The sequence below is a fragment of the Cryptotermes secundus genome, unplaced genomic scaffold (assembly GCF_002891405.2).
Source record: "Cryptotermes secundus unplaced genomic scaffold, Csec_1.0 scaffold1928, whole genome shotgun sequence".
In the NCBI taxonomy this organism is placed as follows: domain Eukaryota; kingdom Metazoa; phylum Arthropoda; class Insecta; order Blattodea; family Kalotermitidae; genus Cryptotermes; species Cryptotermes secundus.
In genome coordinates this window covers 875127-897562 of record NW_019740681.1, presented here as the reverse complement: position 1 = coordinate 897562, position 22436 = coordinate 875127, and the positions used below count along the sequence as shown (strand labels likewise).

At 48.3% G+C, this 22436-nt stretch overlaps 1 protein-coding gene across 5 annotated transcripts in view; it reads left to right on the top strand.

The window, feature by feature from the left end:
- LOC111872602 (protein spaetzle 5) overlaps positions 1 to 22436 on the top strand; it is a 64085-nt gene that overhangs the window by 17848 nt on the left and 23801 nt on the right. Inside the window, exon 1 of one of the 5 annotated variants that reach the window (XM_023866670.2) lies at positions 10793 to 10963. The exons of the other annotated variants lie outside the window; for them this stretch is intronic. Within the exon in view, the coding sequence (XP_023722438.1) occupies positions 10940 to 10963 (24 nt within the window). The 5' untranslated portion in view covers positions 10793 to 10939. Of the gene's footprint in view, positions 1 to 10792; positions 10964 to 22436 lie in introns of those variants that run through there. 5 annotated transcript variants of the gene reach the window in all.

The window sequence follows — 22436 nt, the reverse complement described above, 5'->3', positions numbered from 1 at the left end:
CATTCGGTAATTCAGGAGGAAAGAGATAAGTTGGGAGATCAAGGCATAGCCGAAGGTAAATATTAAGGTGGATCATAAAGGAATTGAATGTGATGTGTGGACAGAATTCCTTTGGCCCAGGACAGGGTCCAGTGGTGGCCCCTGCGAAAATTCTGGTTCCGTAAACGCCGGTGGTTTCCTGGATACTTAAGGCCGCTGTTCTTCGTAATTTATTGTTACTACTAGTGGCTCAGGCGCTGTGCTACAAGCGGATTCGGTTCCCGGTGACGTCATTGGATTCTTCAATTGACCTAACCCTTCCAGCCGCATTATGGCCCTGGGGTCGACTCGGCCTCTAACAGAAATGAGTACCAGGAATATTCTTGTGGGTAAACGGCGGCCGGCGCGTAAGGCTGACCTCACCGCCATCTGTGAGCCGATTGTCTAGATAATGTGGGAACCTCAACGTCTCACAACCCTATGGGCCTCCACGGCCTGTTACAGGGACAGCTTTACCTTCTTTTCTTTCTATGTCAATACAGTAAACTCTCGCCAATCCAAATTAATTAGGGTGAAGTTATCCGGATTAACCGATAATCCTGATTAATGAAGCAAAAGATAGCTTTAAAGGACAAAAAACGTAGAAACAAATTAATTGGGAACATTAATGATATAGGTTAGTGCTGATGCAGATAAATAAACAATGTCACAGTAGCAATTTCTTCCTCTGTCAGAAGCTGAAATGCAGAGTCTCCTTCAGCCAGATGAAACCAATCTTGGATATTTCCTTGCGCGGTTTCAGTCTCTCCAGCTGCCCTCAACACAGTCTGAAAGTCCTCTTGCCCTGTCAGAAGCTGAAATGCAGGGTCTCCTTCAGCCAGCTGAAGCCAATCTTGGATATTTCCTTGCGCGGTTTCAGTCTCTCCAGCTGCCCTCACCACAGTCTGAAAGTCCTCTTGCTCCTAAGTCCCATGTCTTCAAAGGGAGTACTCAACTGTGAACAGATTTGTTTTTCATTTTTCACATTTCGACCCGGATTAAGTGTAACCGTAGGGTTTACTGTAGTTAGACGGTAAGGAGGCCGCGCCATAGCTCAAGCGGTTAGTCTCTGGCTTCCCACCGCGGCGGCCCGGGTTTGATCCCGTCTCTGGTCAAGTGGAATTTCTGGTGGACAAAGTGGCACTGGGGCGGGTTTTCTCCGACTACGTCTGTTTCCCCTGCCAATCTTCATTCCACCAAATTCTTCAACATCATAATCACCCGGGGCAGGCTACAATAGGCCAATCAGTGGCCGCCGTGCCGAGTGAACCCAGTGGGACTCCACCCCCCACTANTAAAAAAAAAAAAAAAAATGGAAAGGATTTGGAAGAAAGCGATCGGGGTATAATGGAGGTACTATCCTAGCATTTTCCGAGAGAGACTGTGGAAAACACGGGATAGTCGGTGTCCTGATCCGAGATTCGATCCGATCACGTCTCAAACACGTGACACGAAAGTTACCGCTACGCCAACCCGCTCGGTATTATCAGAGTCATTATCACAGCGTCCAGGACCGGCGTGCATGTCTCCTGGACGTAGCGCCAGATAAGGCTACGCGCAGAGTCACGTGATCGGAGAACTGTTTCAGCCAAACCCGAGCGGCAGTGACAGGGCTTGGCCAGAGAGCTGTGGGCGTGAGGCTGTCGTAACGTCAGTGCAACTTTTACTGTCTTTTGTAATACTGGATCAAGGCTTCAGACGTCATCGGCTGTCTTTTGTGAAGAGAATGCGTAGGACATGCCTTTTTTTTTCTTGCAATTCATTGTAATCTGTTCTCTGCGCGGTACGAACAGTAAAGAATTTAATGACGCCTTTCAAATGTGTCGCAATTAGTCGGAATAGCGGCTCAAGTTCCGTGTGATAACATCTCCTCATATTTACATACTTGAGTAATGGCCTCGCAAATTGCTGCGCGCTACCTGGTACACTTTCTGGCCTTCAGACAATCACTGACATTGTTTTGAACGGTGATCACGTGCAGAAGTCTGATCGCGTTTAACCGATATCCTCGACACCTGCGTTGGCCACCAATGGACAACTTAAAACTGGTGGCCGAGCAGGCTAGCTCAAGCGAGATCACTTCTCACGTGTATTCGCGTGCTCCTCTGTTCAAATTTCGGTCGGGTAAACGGGAGTGCAGCCGCTTCCTACAGATCCTTCCCAATTCATTACTTATCTCTCCATCCGACTCTGCATACGAGCCCTAGTTCCTGTCACAGTTGAAGGAGGTGGTACATATAGTTGCCACTCTGTTTCAAAGGGTTAGCCACTAGAGTTTATCTCGCAATTTCCGAAGTGCATGTGCACCTTACTTCCCGTTGAGTTTCAACGATCTCTAGTGTTCCACCTCCTAAGTTCGCAGTGCTGTTGTAATGATACGGTGTAGCAGCAACGCTCTAGAGTTGTATTCGAGAGGTGCTCTCTTCTAACGCCGGCCGAGACACCGGCTATCCTGAATAATGGTTTTCGTGCTTTTCCTCTGCCTCGCCAGTGCAAGGATATTGCCTCAATTAGGGCAGGGCCCATTCCAATTCATGAGTTAAGGTTCGGCCACACAGCGCTACGTACGCTATGTTCGCTATACGAACAGAAAAATATCTCCCTTTATTGCCAATGTGACTGGCCACACAGACTTCCGTACGCTACGTACGCTATGTTCCCTATGTTAGCTGCGTCGCAGAGTGTACGCAGCGTACGTAGCGTAGCGCTCTGTGTGGCCGGACCTTTAGCGTGTGGTCCCTCCGGCGCTATGTAGTGTGAGCTACTGGCCATACCGACCCCTTGAGAAGCTGCATCCAGGCACTCACCGAGCAGAAAGTGAAGACGACCCACGGTAATGTTGCTGCACCTCATGTCGCTGTGGGATAGTTGTGACGGAGATGTTGGCAACATTTCAATACAATAAAACCTTTTTGCCAGGAACGGGAAGGTGAAATTGAAAAGCAAGGAAACAGGCGCTGCGAATGTATCGAGGTAGCCGTGACACTGAGAGGCGCCCGCGACAGCAGATCGCGTGCCCACGTGATCTGTCGCCGCTTTCTAACGCACACAGCAGTGAAAGCTGCTAGTGTCGCGCCCTTCCGCGTGGTTATGGCGTCGAAAGGTAGGGTTATGCATCTGTGAAAGGATCTGCAAGGAAGCGGTCGCTGAGAGACGTCATGAAGAAACCACCATCGGTGTCCCGGACGAGGTTCGAACCACGTATTTTCTGAATGAGCCTGGAAGACACCCCTGTGGCCACCCGCTCTGTTAATTTAAGGGAGAAGCAGTGCAGAGAGAAGTATGCGTGAACAGACGCTATAGAGTTCCGGATTTTAGGATGATTGGTTAACGATGAACTGTCGTGGCTTGGACGCCCTGGTCACTCATTTTGCCCTGAGAATGGAGGCGACATTTTGCTCCGAAACGTCGCCACTATTTGTCAACCTAAAAGGCTTCAAATGCCGCAAGACCTTAGTCTGTTTTTATTGGTATGCTGTGAGTGGGTCATGCCCCGTTTTGAAATGGGGACAGTGCTCTCTTCAGGTACACGTAAAAGTAAAATAATTGAAGCGATTTTTTTTCTGCGTATTGTTTGCGCTCGTCCAGGGACGAATCGTAGTGACAAAAGACTGAAATGTCATCATCACTGGTACTGGAGTAAAAACTTGATTTGTTCCGCAATGGTAAGTCATAAAGTGGGACAGCAACGCCTTGTCGTCTGGGATGGGCCTGTCAGCCGGTAAACAATGGAGGACTGCCACATTTTGACGAAGATGAGGCTTTGACAAACAAGGTGCCCTGTGTTCAGCTAATTAAGCATGACGCCAGGAACGACGTATAGGGGAGTGGAGGATCACGTATTCTTAACCTCGTCAGTAGGTGGAGGTGAGTGGTCAGCTTCACGTCTCGGCCGCTTTACCTCCACGTAAAGAGTCCCTGGAACCAATTATATAGGAGGTTGGCTGGGACCCAGCGCCAATCCGGGAACTGAAGAAGAGCCCCCTACAAGCATTGGACAAGAGGCTGGGTGGGTCCCAAAACCGGTCCAGGAACTGAAGAAAAGAGCCCCCTACAAGCATTGGACAAGAGGCTGGGTGGGTCCCAAAACCGGTCCAGGAACTGAAGAAAAGAGCCCCCTACAAGCATTGGACAAGAGGCTGGGTGGGTCCCAAAACCGGTCTGGGAACTGAAGAAAAGAGCCCCCTACCAGCATTGGACAAGAGGCTGGGTGGGTCCCAAAACCGGTCCGGGAACTGAAGAAAAGAGCCTCCTACAAGCATTGGACAAGAGGCTGGGTGGGTCCCTAAACCGGTCCGGGAACTGAAGACAAGAGCCCCCTACAAGCATTGGACAAGAGGCTGGGTGGGTCCCAAAACCGGTCCGGGAACTGAAGAAAAGAGCCCCCTACAAGAATTGGACAAGAGGCTGGGTGAGTTCCAGCCCCGTTCTAGTTACAGAGGCGAGAAGACGAGTCCCGGGTCCCCCAGAAATGCAACCTAGTGAGTGTGAGGAAGTGCAGTGACGGCGAAGAACAGAACTGGCTTCTGTGTCTGCCTGTCCGTCTGTATGCGCGCCGCGCTTGCGCCTCAGCGGCTCGAAGGAGTTCATCCACATCAACACGAACAGTGTAGCTCCGAGAATAGGTCACAAAACACAAAATGGCGCATTTGTCAAAAAGCAGCTTTAACGATTTTGATTACATTTCACTAATTTATGGAGAAGTAAAACTTCACGGCTGGCATCTTCAGGAAAATAATGGCATGGACAGTGGTGGCCCACACCCGAAACATCAATTTAATGGAAACTGATACTTTGCTGGTCGGCATCCAGCACAAACCAGTGCTCTGCCGTTCTCCCATTGCTGCGCAAGCGTAGTAAAGTTGGACCAATGCTGTTTTGTTGCCTGGAAATCATTTAATGCATCAAGTGATCATGACAGCGGCACGGCGGGAAGTAATAACACACTCCATAGAAGAGTTCTTAAAAAGCTGATAGTCACTTGGCTGTCCAATACATTTCACGTCCTTTATGAAGCCCGAATGTTCATGAACGTGTTCACTGGTCGCTATCCTGAGCCAGTTTAATCCATTGCGTACCCTTGATCGCTTCCCTTAATGTAAATTCTGTATACGTTTCTCACATACCCAATGCATACTACATGCACCGCCCATCTAATCTGATAATCGTGATAATGTTGACAGTGGCATGTCCAAGTGAGCGCATCCTCACAACCACAATTGAACCGTGTTTAGAGAAAGTAGGCAGGTGAGGGGTGGGGAGGTGTTAATGTTTGTTGTGGGCTGCACTGTACTGAGCTGAGATTCATGGAGCGTTGTCCCCGAGTGAAGGTCCCTGTTTCGACATCAGGCCGGGCCACTGAGCCAGAACAGAGCGTTATGATTAAGTGTGACTTATTGACAATACATAATACGAGGCCTGTAGGTGTGCCGTACATGGCACAGGCATTGTTTACATTGTGTCTCTAATGGCTTGTTCAGCGTGGCAAACAGCAGAACGCCTTACGGGAAGATTCGCCTGTCCCTGACGGGGTATGGGGGTGCAAGTTTTTATATAATCTATTATGCGGAGAAATAATAGAATCAGCGCAGAAGCTGACAGTAGCTCAGCTGGTCAAGAACCTACCCGTCGTTTATATAACCAGGAGGTTCATTGCCGTGTTCACAAAAGCCGGCCTTTGTGCGCTATCTGAGGCAGGTGAATGCAGACCACACATTCGTACCCAGTTTCTTTAAGATCACTTTTCATAACATCCTCCAAACTACGATTAGGCATCTCAAGTGATACTCTGTGTTTAAGGCACTATTCATTTCTACTCTTTCCTATGCGTGCTAAATGCTCCGTATATCATTGTATTTGTCTTGGGAACCGTGACAATAGTTAGCAGAAGTTATGCCGGACGGGTGGCTATGTATCTATCTATCTATCTATCTATCTATCTATCTATCTATCTATCTATGGCTCTACAGCCCTTTGTTGGACCTTGGCCGCTTTTTCAGTTTCTTAATCCTATACACAGCCGGTAGGACTCCTTGGACTGGGGATCAGCCCGCCGCAAGGCCGCTACCTACTCACAGAAAAACACAAACACAGAATAAACACACAGACATCCAACCCTCGAGTGGGATTCGAAACCACGATCCCAGTGTTAGAGCGAGCGAAGACAGTTCATGCTTTAGACCGCGCGGTCACTGTGTTTAGCGGACGGATGACTATACAAACCAAAATTAAATCCGTCCGAAAATTTTCAGTGTGGATTTTAAATACCTAATTTATTCAGAATTCTTTCAGCAGTGTTAGACGGACAGGACTTCCCCTGTAAGGTGCTCGCTGTATGCATATCAAACTTGCGTAAAGTACCTGAAAATGGCATCATTTCTTACGTGAAGTAGTTAAGTCTAATGTACCAGAACGGCTTAAATGTGCGCTCACTCTCTGTGTCCGACAGATGGCGTTCCCAGTAAAATAGCGACGGCTCATCAGTCGGTAACACGTGCAGCCTGCAGGTATACATTCTTCTGCAAGCTTTCGTGCCATCTTCAGAGATTCTTGCCTATACACGCGACTGTTAGGATGTGCGGTTCCTCCTTGGTAAGGGAGAGAGGAGGGAAAGGGGAGGCAAATGGCGATTGCACAGATAAGTAAAAGCAATGAAAGGTGAATACACGAGGGAGGCTGAAAGGAAATAAAGGCACGAAAGGAATGAAGGAAAGGGAATTAATATGCGCTGCAGTACCATCACGAGATGAGGGCTTGAGTCGTATAGACCTAACTAACGAAGGGAATTTTTGTTGAATTTTCAACGGGAATTTCGCTGGCTTCGCGATGAAGAGCGCCCTAGCCGTGCTGTCACATCCTTCGAGTTATCTCTCGCGGTTCATGTAACAGAGGACTGTCCCTTCACGAATGCGAAGTCCTTGCAGTGTCCCCAGGTTTGCGAGTGAGGAGTGGGTGAGGGGAAGGACCCTGTTATAGCAGATACGCCCTGCGATCCTTATCTCGGTTCGTGGACTCGACCTAATTCGCCGCGCTTTTTGTTGGGAACGGTCACGTCTAGAAACGCGGAAGACACGTGGTCCCCGGATGTTGCATACGTATACGTTCCATGTACATGGACAACCAAAAACAGCCTTGGGCCTATCTAAACATCTGAATGAAACTGGTAACAGTTCGTCGCCGGCCGATCAGTGGAACAGAGTCGTGAAATAAACATCCCTAGTTTTGTCGATTCGCGCACTTGTCAGAGCGGGCGCGCGCACTGCTCTGTGTTGCGTCATAAAGAAACAAATAGGTTTATCCCCGGTCAAAGTCAAAGTCATGGTGCGACCGACGGTCAGTGGGCCAGTTTGTCTTGGTGTAAAGCCCCATCTGGGGCCAAGACAAGATTTTTGCTACCGTCAGACATTTTCCGGTTTGTCCTGTCGTTTGCAGTTGCTGCTGGTCCTCGCCAGCGAAGTCATGTTTGCCGCAGTCATACTCATGTCGACATTCAACATAGTTGTCAAGAGCCAGGCTCCATGTGGACACCTCCTATATACAGTTCTAAATGTAACTTTAGTATATATGTATGTAAAGGTATATACAAGGGCTCTGTTAGCCCAGCCTAGGCTTGGCACAGCAGACAATGCCCCTTCTCATGTAAATCATGTTACAGCGGGTGCCTAGACAATTGAACGGCCGGTCGCTTGACCCCCGCCAAACTTAAGCCTCTTTTACATTTTCTATGTCGGGCTTCACTTTATTCGATGTCGCGAACATTTGCATTTCCTTGATTTTGTATGACCTCTGCTTGTTGCCTGCACAATTTTGTTATCTAATCATAAATATACGGTACTGGGAAAGCTATATGCAACCCACGGACCGGTTTTCACTTGCAGTTGTTAAAAATCTGCGTCTCTACTACTATAGCTCAACCGGTTAATGCTGCGTCTCTACTACTATAGCTCAACCGGTTAATGCTGTTTGGGGAAACGGTCGCTGTTTATTGTGAGAACCATACGGAACACATAAATACACTGTGTGGGCAGAATGCAGAGACTTTATATATAAGAATTCAGTCCGTACCTCACAGGAAACACATTACGTGTCCGCTACAGAGCCCAACCGGTTAATGCTGTTTGGGGAAACGGTCGCTGTTTACTGTGAGGACCATATGGAACACACATACACTGTGTGGGCAGAATGCAGAGACTTTATATATAAGAATTCAGTCCGTACCTCACAGGAAACACATTACGTGTCCGCTACAGAGCCCAACCGGTTAATGCTGTTTGGGGAAACGGTCGCTGTTTACTGTGAGGACCATATGGAACACACATACACTGTGTGGGCAGAATGCAGAGACTTTATATATAAGAATTCAGTCCGTACCTCACAGGAAACACATTACGTGTCCGCTACAGAGCCCAACCGGTTAATGCTGTTTGGGGAAACGGTCGCTGTTTACTGTGAGGACCATACGGAACACACATACACTGTGTGGGCAGAATGCAGAGTTTCTGTTAAAACACATGCTTCAAGGAATTAAGTTCGGGGAGTGCTATGTCCTCCCATCCCTCTATCTGAGAACCAAACATCGATGTAGCTGTACGCTGAACTCCAATTTTACCGCTTGGTTTTGTGGATGTGAAAGCTGGTCTCACACCCTAGGGAGTAACGTAGACTGAGGGCGCTGAGGGAGTTATTTGGGCCAAACGGGTAAGAAGTGCAGGAGGGAGGTGAAAGTTGTATAATGAGGAGCTTCACAACTTGTACACGTCACCAAATATTATTAGAGCGATAAAATGAAAGAGGATGGGATGAGTAGGACATGTAGCACGCACGTATACATGAGAAATATTTATATAATTCCAGCTGAAATTGTCAATGGAGAAGCCCACTTGGGAGAACTAGCCGTAGATGGGATGATAATATTAAAAGGAATCTTAAAGTAAGAGGGCGGGAGAGCATTTCTTCGATTTATTTGGCTCAGTAGAGGGGCGAATGGCGGGCCTGTTTATGCGACGATGAACCACAAACTTTCATGAAAGGTGTTGGAAATTCTTAACCAGTCGGACGTGCGGAGAGTGCTCCATGGAGTTCTGACAGATCAGCGGTTACGGGCTTGTCCTCGTGGTTGCTTAGCCGCAGCGGAGGTTCTAATCCCGCTTTGGGTGTCTGTCCGGCGGGTCAGCCGAGGGATGCAGGTGCTCTTAAGGCAAGAAGAGACACCTTCTGGTCGGAGAGGACGCATTCCAGAACAGAGCTAAGGGAAGGGAAGAGATAAAGGAAACGAAGGAGCAAAGGACAGTGGCCCTGGTGCGTTTTCTCGCTTTTGTTCAACTGTCTCGAGTACCGCGAGACTTATGGATAAAGTTCATATGACAAAATGTGTGTTTACAAATTTCCTTCGGAATATGCTTTGGGAGCTGCGTCCGGGAGCGCGCAGAAACGCGAACATGTCATCGTGCGAAATGCCTGCTGTTTCTGTAACGTCTCGGAAAATGTTCATAAGTCTGCCCGTTATGTACTTCATGAGCAGTCGTTTGGCGGTTGTAGCATTGGGGCGTCGTGTCTGTTGACTGGCTGACGGCAAGCAAGCAGACGGCTTCAGCTCAGTTTGTGACGACACCGACGGCTCAGCCGGAACATAACTTCGTTGCTCATTTAACGGCTGACATTACAAGCGTTTCCGTGTCGGTTGCTCCTGTCGAACAAATTAATGATATGACGCCTAGCAGTCTGGTAGAAGTTTACTGACGTTTCGGAGGGGGGTGCTGTGTCCATCTTCAGGGTCGGACAATTGCTAAACGAAATGGTGATAGTCAGCTAGTCAATAAATTCCCAGAATTTTATGGAACGCAAGTTTCATTACCTTGTTCACAAAAGCCCGCCATGGGTCGATATCCTGAGCCAGATGAAATCACACACTATGACTGTACTGATCTTCTCCTTTCAATTTCCCCCCCCCCTTGGCACTACAGCGTCAGTGGGCCTAGGCCTACCTCCATGAACTTCTCCGTTCACTTCGGATTTTCTAGATCTTACACATTCGGTAGGACTCCTTGGGCGGGTGGTCAGCTCGTCGCAAGGCCTCTACCTGTACACAAACACAGAAAAACACACACACACACACACAAACTAAACATCCATGCCCTGAGTGGGATTCGAACCCACGATCACGGCTTCCGAGCGAGCGAAGACAGTGCATGCCTTAGACCGCTCTGCTACCGTGACCGGCCCTTTCAAGTTTACTGGCTACAAATTCGTATTTACTTCTGCTCACTCCCACGCGTGTTACACGACCTACCCATGACGGCACCCTTCCTCCTGCCACTTCCCCGCGCTTAAGTTCCAAACATTTCTTGTACCATTTGCAGTACGAGTTAACGCGATTCGATTTATTTATTGAACGTTTATCAACTACATAAGTTAATTCCGACGGATGGAGTTATGACAGGGGTGGACGAAAGCGGTCGTGGCGTATTTGTGTCTGCCCGAAGGCTCTGAGGGAAGCCGGAGGAACTCGACCTGTTACGAGGCGGGGACTTCCCGAACGTGAGACAGTGTGCATCGCCTCATTAGGCTGCGCATCGGATGAAGGTCACGAGAGGCGACCCTGGACATAGCGTCAAGACAGCCAGAGCTCGGCGCGAATCTGTGTGTAGCCCCCTCTTGAGATCACCTTCATGTCTCTCCTTGCCCGTTTTGTTGCCCCGCCATACCGTCTATCCCTCCTGATGTGTAAAAATTGCAGCAACGGACGATGTGGGACCTCAGTTTGCTAGCTGTCAGTGAAAGTGGTTCTGCTCGGACAAGTAGGTTGTCTGCCTGCCCGCCTGCCTGCCTGCCTGCCTGCCGTGTGCGTTGCGTGTGATTTCCTTCTCTTGAGAGACGAGTGATTGCTTACATATAAGTGGGGTCGGTACGACAGCGAACTGCCATGGCTGCTGTCCGAATGCGCACCGTAAGTAAACATAACACAGTGAACAAGCAGTAAGTAGCCTTTCCTCCTCCCGGGTAACATCAGCATCACACGAGACGGTGGCTGAAATGATAATGTAGGAATAAGACTCATACAAAGAAATTAAACTTTACTAATGTGATTAAGTAATAAGAAAGATTGGTAATGAGGGTTCTCACTGGCACGCATTGCTTTTTGGGGGTCCTGAAATCTTAGCCATCACATACCTTGATGGCAACGTAACTGCTGCATAATAAGATCATAAGATTTCAGACCCAAACCGAAGCTTCAAGAGCGAGGCGATGCCAGCTCCACTCAGTCACCGAGTGTCATCACGCACACGCCCGTGCGGTCTTCCTGTGTTCTGCAAAACGCTCATGGCGTTACCACCATGTTTCGGAGAGACATGCTGCCCCCATTCTCAAGGTATAAGCAAGCATCAAGCAGATTTCGCTCTTCTTTCCGTTCGCTTGACTTACTTTGCAACCCTGAAGATGGTGGCAGTACGTTCCTCCGAAATAGACTACATGGCCAAAAGCAGGGCGATTCGCTACAGCCCCGATATGTGATGCTTTATCAACTGGACACGTTACACACGTTTCTTGTGGGCTGTTTAGCATGCAGGCTGTACACCAGTGGTTCTCAACCGTTGTCAGAACTCGGGCCCACGAGGGCTAGGTTATGGGCCGCGGCCAGGCGGTTGAGGGACACTGCTGTACACCGTCGGATGCTAGGATGACTGATAAAGGAAGAGTTGGAAATTATTGCGAAGGAAGCGGTCGTGGCCTGTTCCAGGTATAATGCCGGCATTTGCTCACAGGAATTGAATATCCACTCAGAGATTCGAACCGAGTATATCTCGAAGCGGGTTGGCGTGGCGTTAAATCTCTAGGCTTGTACATATTGACCGTGGCACCAGATATCTTGAGTTTCTGCGTGATTCTCCTCAGTCGCTCCAGTCAAACGCCGGGATGTTATCTAGTTTAGGCCCTGACGGCTTCCGTTCAAATCCTAATTTGTCATTCACAATTCACCTTACAATCGACGCCTGGCTACTATATGCTACCCCCTCCCCCTATACCGTGACGTCTGGCCCTAGCCAGTGTAACCAATGTCAAAGCCGAGATTTGAACCCAGAATTTGCAGAATGCGCTACGGGAGAGTTGAAAAGTTAACGAATGTAAGAGCACCCCCCCCCTAGCAGATTTCAGTTGATTTGCCAAGTACTGAAATTAAAATCAGAATTAATGTCTGCTGTAAATACTACATAAAATAGAGCTCTTGAGAAGCTGACTGTCCCTCACTTAGTCACGAAATACCGTGCATTTAATGGAACTTGTAGTTTTCCCACCGTGTTCACAAAATCATGCCTCTGTAGCCAACACACAGCAGATTTTTCCAGTCCTTCTAATCTTAAAGCACAGTGGTAGCTATATGTACCACCTGCTTCAACATACCAAAAGCCCGCTTTGTGCCCACACAGCGTATTATGGGTTTCACATGTTTCTCACAATAAACAGCGACTGTTTCCCCAAACAGCATTAACCGGTTGGACAACAAGAAACACACAGATAGAGAAAAGAAGAAGTGGGGGTGGTAGTGAGAGACACTACATTGGAGGGGAGAGGGGCGTAAGAAACTATATCTCAAATTTCGAAGGTTCCCAGGCAGTGCCCGCTTGTCCTTTTGGTATAAATAGAGCATACAATCGGATTTTTTTTATATATCATATTTTCCACAAGACTGAATTCGTCTGAGGTGCAGTGCATCTGTCACATTGTTCAGCAAAACCTCGCGCTTCTCAGGAAGTGGTCCAGCACTGAAGACCGCAGCGTACATCTCTAAGCATATCAACAGCCTTGTGGCTTCCTGTCTGCGGGCCTCGCGATAAGCGTTAGGATAACGGGTGCACTGCCCATCGTGTTAGTGCGACAGGCGGCGATTGTGGCGGTTGCTAAGGGAAGTTTTAAATTTAAATTATAAGAAAATGTTGACGTAATTTGAAAGTTCTGTTATAGCCAAATTTTCGCAATAGCTCCGTGGGCCAGATAGAAAAGCATTCACGGGCCGTCGCCATTAGCGCGACTATATGGCGTCAAATGGTAGGATTATATGCGTAGCGTGTAAGAACTGGACGAGCCGAGACCGTTACTGTAACCCGCCCAGGACAAGGAAGATGAACTGTGCGCTGCTGGCTCTCACGAGGACGGTTTGTTCCAAAGACCCTGAAGGACACGGCAATTTTGATTGGGCCTAGAAATGCCGCACTGACACACGTGACAGCTTCTGCAGCCGTTTCAAGCTCAAGAGCATGGAGTGGTTCGTTCGCACGTCTACTACATATGTGTGTGTGTGTGTATGTTGTTGTTTTGTTGTTTATTGGAGAGGGTGGGTTTCCCCATGCACTTAGACCAACTGTTGGTTCATTGTGCGTCCCCCTATGATATTCTACCAGTCTCTATACCCTACCGGTACTGGTGCGTGCCATCAGTCCCGACTCAGCCAGCGACTTCGGCCTCTACTGACTCAGCGGTATCTCGATGCTTCCCCCATCTACCAGAGGCGTTAGAGACTACTTTTGGGCAGAAAATGTCCTGAATTTGGCTCAGAGGTCCCCTTGGGACATGAGGTTCTTTTACGTGCCGTAAAGCTACGACACGGGACCCACGGCTTAAAGTCCCTCCCGGAGGACTTGTTCCCTGAATTTTTCCGCCCTTAAAAATTCCACGACCTCCGCCGGGGTTGAACCCGCGTATCTTGAGTCACGAGGTGGGAAGGTTACCCCTAGACTACGGGGGCCGCTGTGTGTGTGTGTGTGTCTGTGTATGTATGCTTGCGCGCGGAGGCCACGGACCACGCGGGGAATATTAAAATAATGTAATACGCTATATGTATGATTTATTTCATTGCTTATTTCTTGTAACGGCACGTAGTGAGCGATATTTACATAAACTGTAATAACGCAAAGGAGATGGGGGAAGGAAGGAGCTAGAAATAACAATATAGCCGAGAGAAAAATTGCACCAGATAGGAATATGGAAGAAAGGAGGGAAGGAGATAAGTGCACGAAATGATTAAAAGAAAGGAAGGCCGGGGCGAGGGATAAATGTATGCAAGAAGGAAAATTAATTTTCCCGAGAGATTAACCCATGTGCTAATCAAAGATTCTGCCGTGGTTTATCCGGGCCCATCCAGCAATATGCTGAGGCGGTGCCATGAATTACGGATGTTTATTCCAAAATCGCTATAAAAACGTTAGAGTATCGTTACTTTCCAAATTCAAAAGTAAATTTCTGCCTATGGTTCTGTATGAGTGTGAAACTTGGTCTCTGACATTAAGGGAGGAACATAGTCTGAGGGTGTTGAGAATATTTGGACCGAAGAGAAATGAAGTGACAGGAGGTTGGAGAAAACTACATAATGAGGAGCTTCATAACTTGCACTCTTCGCCAAGGATAATAAGAATGATCAAGTCAGGGATTATGAGATGGGCAGAGAGTGTAGCACGAATGGGAGCGAAGAGGAATGCATATAAGATATTGGTTGAAAAGCCAGAAGGAAAGAGACCACTAGCAAGACCAGACGTAGGTAGGTGAACAATATTAAAATGGTTCTTGGAGAGATAGGATGGGATGGTATGGATTGGATTAATCTGGTTCAGGAAAGGGCCCAGCGTAGGGCTCTTGTGAACACGGTAATGAACCTTCGGGTTACATAAAATGCTGGGAAATTCTTGAGTAGCTGCGCAACTGGCGGCTTCTCAAGAAGGGCTCAGCTCCACGGAGTTACGTACCGTTACTTTCCAATTTGGTACTGTGTACTGTTGCGTTTGCTTCGGAGACTCACCTGCGCATGCGCTCAGTGCCAACCCTACCCTGTGTAAACATGTATTGCTGCAGTTCCCATCTCTGTGTTGGCATTTCAGATTTTACGGTACAGTCAAACTGTTTCAATCTGTAAACAGTGACGACAAATAGACCTTCCGTTCCCTATTCAGCGGACGTTTCCGTAGCAAATGAATATCCACGGCGCCAAATTTGTAAGCCACTGCGCTTCTGAACAGAGGCGTGGCTCACTTGTCGGGTTTGCATACACGAAGGCGTGGCAACGAATTCCGTCAACTGGATCACTTCCTCCGCAAACAGATAAACTGTGTGTCCTATTCTGGGCAAATTCGATGCAATTAACCTACACTAAGCGTTATCAGGCAAATTGTATCGGCATGTAGGTGTTGCCAGCGGCCTGCCACCTGTTTATGAAGTGCTTCAGGCGCGCAGTTTTGCGATCTTTGCGATACACTTGATACAGTTACACAGCCCCGGACACGAGGCCCACTGCCCTTCCATTTGCACGCTGCTAGCACTATCTGTGTTAGCATTGAGAGTATCTGCATTTTGCCGATGCAGACTGTGCTACTGGTTCGATTCCTGGCAGAGGCAAGAGACTGTTCTCTATACAGCAGTCAGACCGGCTCTGGGATTCATATTCTCTAAGTGAAGTGATAAAGAGGCCGGAGGGTGAAGCTGTCTACTCACCATGAGCTATTGCCGAGGCGAAGAATGTGTGGACCTATACCTCCACTCCACACATGTTCATGGTTAAGCACAGGGATAAATTTATCTTTGGCTTTATTTAGGTAATTTTCAGGCTTCAGAGGGAGAATTGACAAGTACACTAAAATCTGTCAAGAAGATTCTATTGAGGTTGACAAAAAACAATTGAGAGACCTAGAGATAGATGGGTGGTACTATAAAAGTACGTCTAAGGAAAATTGTGTCTGAGCTGGATGAGGACGGCTTAGGACAGAGTACAGTGGCGGGCTCCTGTGAACACAGTAATGAACCTGCAGGTTCCCTAAACAACGGGAAACTTCTTCCCAGATGAGCGACTATCAGCTTCCCGGTGTTGTGTGTTTTAGAACAATATTTCGGGGTATGCTCTGCCAGTATGGAGGATGAATTGGAAAGGATTTGGAAGGAAGCAACTGTGGTCTTATCGAGATTCTCTCCCGTCACGTACCTGGAGGGACTGAGGAATACCACGAGAACCCCAAGTCAGGACAGACGGTGTCAGGGCCGAGAAACTAACCGATAACCTCTCGAAGACAATTCTAGAGCGTCACCGCTATGCTAACCCGCTCGGCCGTCGGCTTTCATTATGTTTTAATGTTAATGTTAATGTAAATGTAAATGTTATGGCCAAGGTGCGGCTCCCTTCAAAGGCGGGCACCCTCCGTCCCGTGTCCAGTTGCGACGTTTCACGCCACTCATTTGTTTACGAAAGCAGTACCGGAGAACCACACCACTCAAGAGGCGGAAGTGAGCGAAGTTCACTTCCGGTGTCGCGCGACCGAGTTCTCAGCTGAGACACCGCGCATCGTAACTGAGGTTTGGACGCGGATGTGACACAGTGCCTTTAAATAGGCCACGTTCCTCCAATTCCGCTTCATTTGACGCTGTTGCCAGCTGAAACACGCCCGCAAAACATGCAAAGAACAGGGAAATGTGGAGAGGCAGTTGGAGACTCGTGCTCGATTCTCTGTGTTGTTATGCATACGTAATCAGTGACGTCACCATGCAGGAGAAAGGGCACGAAGAGCGGACCGAAAGTGAGAGGGCCCTGTTCCGTGTCACAACAAGACATGCACATGCAGAACCAAGGCGCACTTTGTTCAGTGCTTGTTTGAGGCCCTCAATCGCCGTGTAGTTTGGTAGACGTTAACGGCATAGCGTAGATGGCGGTACTGTTCTCATTTTGTATTTGCGGGTTGCTGAACGGTGCCGCCTCTCCCTCAGACTGTACAATGCGGAAAACTGGATGGGGGTGCCGCTGCTACTTGGCGTCGGATGATCAATGAATGTGGAGCAGTTGGTTGAATGAGAAGTGGCAGGGGAAGTATAAGTACTCGCAGAAAACCCGCCACAGTGCCTTTTCCTTCACCACAAATCCCAGACCGCACGACCTGAGGGACCTCTCGAATGAAGTTCGGTGCCGTGCCATGTGACGTGCTCTGGCAACGTCACGGACGTGTCGCGTGTAACTTCAAGCGAAATTCACGGCCATTACAGTGGGCTACAACTGATATTTCGAAGGAACTTACTGCCCTCATCTTCAGGGTCAAAGAGTAAGCCAAGCAAGCGATGACTAAAGAAGAACTGAGGGCAGGAAGGAAGGTCCGATATGTTGAGAGTGTTGGTACATACAGTAAGCACTGTACTTAGAAGTGTTAATTGGAAATTCTGCGAAATACAGTCCACCCTTTGTCCACTCATGTCATCTCTCTTTTGGCTCCTGATTATCTTTGGATTTTCTTGGCGTTTTAATTTTCTCTGATTATCTCTTTCAATTTCCATTACTTCGGCTCAATTCCGTATATACCTAACAACCTAAAGCACTGTGGTAATTACATGTACCACATTCCTTAATATACATAAGCTGCATTCTGCCCACACGGTGTATCTGTGTGTTCCGTATGGTTCTCACAATAAACAGCGACTGTTTCCCCAAACAGCATTAACCGGTTTGTCTCCGTAGCGGAGACGTGATGTGTTTCCTGTGAGGTACGGACTGAATATATATATATATGGATTATTAATAAGGACTTCAGGCTTCAACAATGACATGAAAAACTAAATAGCATTATTCGAACGTTCTGACTGGCAAAAACCAGGGGAAGCTCTTAGTACTGGCGGGGAGTTCCGGGTTTCAATTCCCGACAGGGGTAAGGTATTCTTCTCCTCTCCACTGCGTCCGGACCAGCTCTGTGCCCCACCCAAGCTCCTATCCAATGGATACTGGGAGTAAAGAGACAGGGGCGTGAAACTGGAATACTCCCTTCAATCTAGTGCAGAGGCTCAGAATATGTGGATTTTTACCTCCACTTCCCCTACCTCTTGATGGCGTGACGCTTAATCAATAAAGCACATGGAGAATTTTACCATTTTACCCAGTACTGACAACTGCAGGTAGACTGCTGTCTCTCTTCGGGCCTCAGAGGGTGAATGAAGGTAACCTCATGTAACAGTATACATTTATATCGCTCGTCCGCGTGTGGCTGCTCTACCCCGGGATAGCTGCCTGCAAGTGGATGACCGGGGTTCCATTTCCGACAGGGACAGAAATTTCTTCTTTCTGTCACCGCGCCAAAACCGGTTGTGCTGGGCGCACCCAACCAGGGGGTAAGCGGCCGGGGCGTGAAACTGGCCACTGACCTCCGTCTAGTGCCAAAGTTACGATTGTACATAGGCCTACAAGTTCTGAGGTCGCTGTGCTTAGCCAAGGGCCGGGACAGGTTTAGCTTATCCCTTTACCAAACATGCGAGCCCTCAGAAGTTGGGCAGTGGGTATTCCCCGACTTTGCTTCAGATACGTAGGTCTGTAAAGTTGTCCCTATGCTTAACTAACTAAGCACTACGCCATTCTTGACCTCGGGACTAGTTGGAGGTGAGTGGTCAGCTTCACGCCCCTGCTGCTTTACCCCCAGGGAAAAACCCCCCGGTACCCATTGGATAGGAGGTTGAGTGGACCCCAGCGCCGGTCTCCAGAACATGGAGAAGAGACAATTCTTGACCCAATCGGGACCCGAACACCGACCCATCGATCGTCCAGCCCGTGGCCAGTCGCTATACTGAGTACGCTAGGTCTGTACGGGTGGGAATGTCTTGGATGTTGATCTCACGTCTCGTGCCCTTTCGTTGCCATGAACCGGCACAGCGCAAAAGATACAGCGACTTCACAGGGGCAATCGTTACCTTGCCCTTTCGTTGCCAAATTATTTAAACCAGATGTATGAGATTGTGGCCATTTTATAGTCTGGCAGTGGCCATCACCATTTCGCAAGGACATGGTGCCTCCGTTTTCAGGAATGAAGTGAGCCAAATTGGAAAGTCGGTTAAAATGTCTGCAAGAGCGAAACAAAGCCCACCGCTTTGAGTAAGTGGAGCTACAGGTGAAGGGGGGAGCCAGAAAATTTGCTTACAAGCTTACGTTTAAGTGGATGTTACGTTTAAACCAACTAAGGCTATGTTTAGTGATCGTCGTAGAGCATTGAGTATACAAGAGCGTTATTTTTAAAAGATGCGTTTATTTCTTTTATTAATATTTGGTATACTTCCTTTGTTTTTCAGTTTTACCTTTTTTCCACAAAAATTAGACAAAGGGGCAGTTCCCCCGGCGCCCCTATATAATGCGCTCCTGGAAACCCGGGACGGCATATGTGGCTAGAAGTGACTTGCAAGTGTCCCTAAAATGCCTAACTGTTTTGTGAACATACTTCAGTGCATGTTCAGAATGCCACTAAAATTCTACGGCCTTCCGTGTTGGTGCGATATTGCTCGCAGCGCCACGCCTTGTGCGGTGGCAATGATCCGCAAGATTTCCCAGGAGCCACTTTCCCTTAGCAAGGACAGTCAATGCCGTTTATATCCGTTTCCAGTCGAGTGTACGTTTCTGCATAACAATGAAGGCAAATATTCATAAAGTAGGAAGCACAAGTGACGGTTTGTATGCCACTTTCTATGAGATTTGTTCAAGAAACCACACGTATCACATCGGTCATAAAATATATTTTATGATCTGTATTGTCCAAATAATGCACGCGGATGTAACATTGTTGCCAGCGTAACGACTCTTGCGTCTGTTTCTGTTCCACGGTTTTCAGTCCCTAGCAAACAAAAGCGTATTTAACTATCAGGAAACATAAAAGTAAAATCTTTTCGTCCATAGTTATCTCTGTTTATCCGTTTCTGCCCGTCCCAGCTCTGGTTGCTAGGGAACCATAACCTCTTCGTGGCGCAAGCGCGATCAATGTTTATCTCTCTTCTGTAGCCTGGCGACCGAATAGTTCATAAAGCGATCACTATATGGCGCTGCGGCGCAAGTGATAGCCAGAATTTCACTAGACAGACACGCACGCGGCCGTTTTCACACGACTCTCATTATGAACAAGCATTTTTATTATTTCAGTTCTGCACATTTTGAGAGAAACCTGACGCCGGACAGATGGGCTAAGAAGGAAATGTGCGTGGGAGAATGATACTACGTTTATGTAGATGTCGGGCTTAGGTGACTAAGTACAGGGTCCATAGGCCGCGCCATAGCTCAAGCGGTTAGTCGCTGGCTTCCCACCGCGGCGGCCCACGTTCGATCCCGGGTCTGGTCAAATGGGATTTGTGGTGGACAAAGTGACGCTGGGGCAGGTTTTCTCCGAGTACTTCGGTTTCCCCTGCCAATCTTCATTCCACCAATTGCTCCACAATCACCCTCACCTATCATCTGGGGCTGGTACAATAGGCCAGAAGTGGCCGCAGTACGAGGGACTTAGTCCCACCCCACTAGCAATAAAAAAAGTACAGGGCCCATAGACGGAACTCAGGGAAGGAGTTGAATGTAGACTTTCCGTTGGATTTTCATCGGGAATTACACCGGCAAACATATGAAATAAAATGGTTGGCCGTGAAATTAATAAATACGCAGTGGCAACGCACAGCAGTGTCACGTCGTTCATAACAAATTTCAGGCAGACACACGAAAATGCTGAGGCCGAGGTCAGGCCTTCCCTGACGGCTCTTGGCCAGCCCATTGCAATGCTTTCTCTGATATCTGGCTCGCCACAGCGTCACGATTTCTCTTCAAGTCAGTCGAAAACCGATGAACCAGTGTCCAATAACAATTCAGAGGCCTTTGGCTTGCGTGTCACTCACAAGGCCTTGGTGCCAGCAAACTGGAACTTGTCCAAGTGTAGACTGCCAGGAATGACATTTGTACCAGGGTCCTGTCTGCCTTCCGTTCTCCGTGGAGCAGAGATAAGGGAAACCGTTTCTTTGATTTCTGTTGGGTCATGTGCGCACATGACTGCGGTGTGGGCGTTGTCACCGGTCGACACTGAGGCATCCAAAAGCTTCCCTGAGGTTCATTGCCATGAACACAGAAATCTTACGTCTGGGCCAGAAAAAGTCACACGTCTAAAGACTTGCCAGTTGGGATAACACTCCGTGTAGCCAGACATATCGTGAGCGGTTCGGAGGAACCTGCTGTCTCCATCTTCAGGGTAGCTTAGTAAAACGTCTGCCACAACATGCACGCTACGGAGCGAACTGGCTCAAGTGACATCACTTCGGGCTTGTACTCTGTCGGGGCATCGCGAATTCTGGCTGAAGACTTTCAGTATCTTCAGAGGAATTCTGAAATATCGTCTTGAAATGGGCCACGACAGCGTCGATACAAATCCTTTCCAATTTAGCAATCGTCAACCACCTTACGGTTCGGCGCCATGCGGTCTAGCTTCGTTAAATGAACCATAAATAAATGAGACATGTATGCTACGTGCCACATCAGATGGTTTTTACTCACTTTTTCTGAAGATGGAGTCAGCATGTACCTCCGAAACGTCGGTAACGATGTACCAGACTACACGACGTCACGTCTCGGAAGACAGTAGTCATCACAGCTACCGCAGTAATAACTCGAAATTTCACGTGCACATGTGTCCGTCCCTGTGTTTCCTGTGAGGTACGAACTGGATTCTTATACGTGCTGTTTACGTGAACTTCATGTTAACATGTCATCACAGATGGAAGATTTGTGACCTCTGATGAGATGTACAAAGAACTGCGTATGGATCGTTATGGCAGTTAAATTAAGAGGGTTAAGGAGAGATTTCGCTGGAGAGACCTCATCTAGCGTTAAGTTTGTAAGACTTGCGGTCTGACACGAGGCCTGAGTATAATACTGAAGTGGGTAGACTGATGTAGCTCAGGATCGTTTCAAGTGTCTGGCGGTGCTTGGGATTGAACCCCAGATATTCCCTGAGAAATGCGCGTGCGCACGAGACTCGGGACTGATATAATGGCCATGCTACATCTGGAGAAACTCCTAACGACCAGTCAGAGAACAATTCTACAGGGCAATTTTAATTTTAAAACTGTCCGAGAATACCAATCGAAGCAGCTAACAATAGTGGGAACCGGTGTGCTCGTTAGATAAACTTAAATGCCCCATTGTGTAGGCTCGTACCCAAGTTTGCTGTGGGTTTCCTAACGCGTGACGTGTGAGCGCCGATTTTCGTTGAATCTGAACACTTTCTCCCCACACACTGCCAGACGTTTCGAACCGACTTCATGTAGCACCAGTCGCTTATTTTCTTGTGCGGAACCGGATGATCCATTTCGCTCTTTACTAAACCCCGCCACTGAGGCAGATAGCATCACACAACATTTCAGTGACGTTCTCCCATGCACAGGGAAGGGTACAAGTTTTCTCCAGCCTCCCGTCAGCCGTCAGCTGTAGTCACAAGCACATCTCTTTGTTACATCAGCCGGCCCAGACCCAGGTCTTGAAGCCAACCGCTCCGCGCCGTGTTGCGCGGCCCAGTCAAGTTTCTTGGGGTGGGGGGCGGGAGACTTGGTACGTCAACCACCAACTAGCCTACTGTACCAGCCCCGGATTGAGGAGCAATTGTTGGAATGAGAAGTGGCAG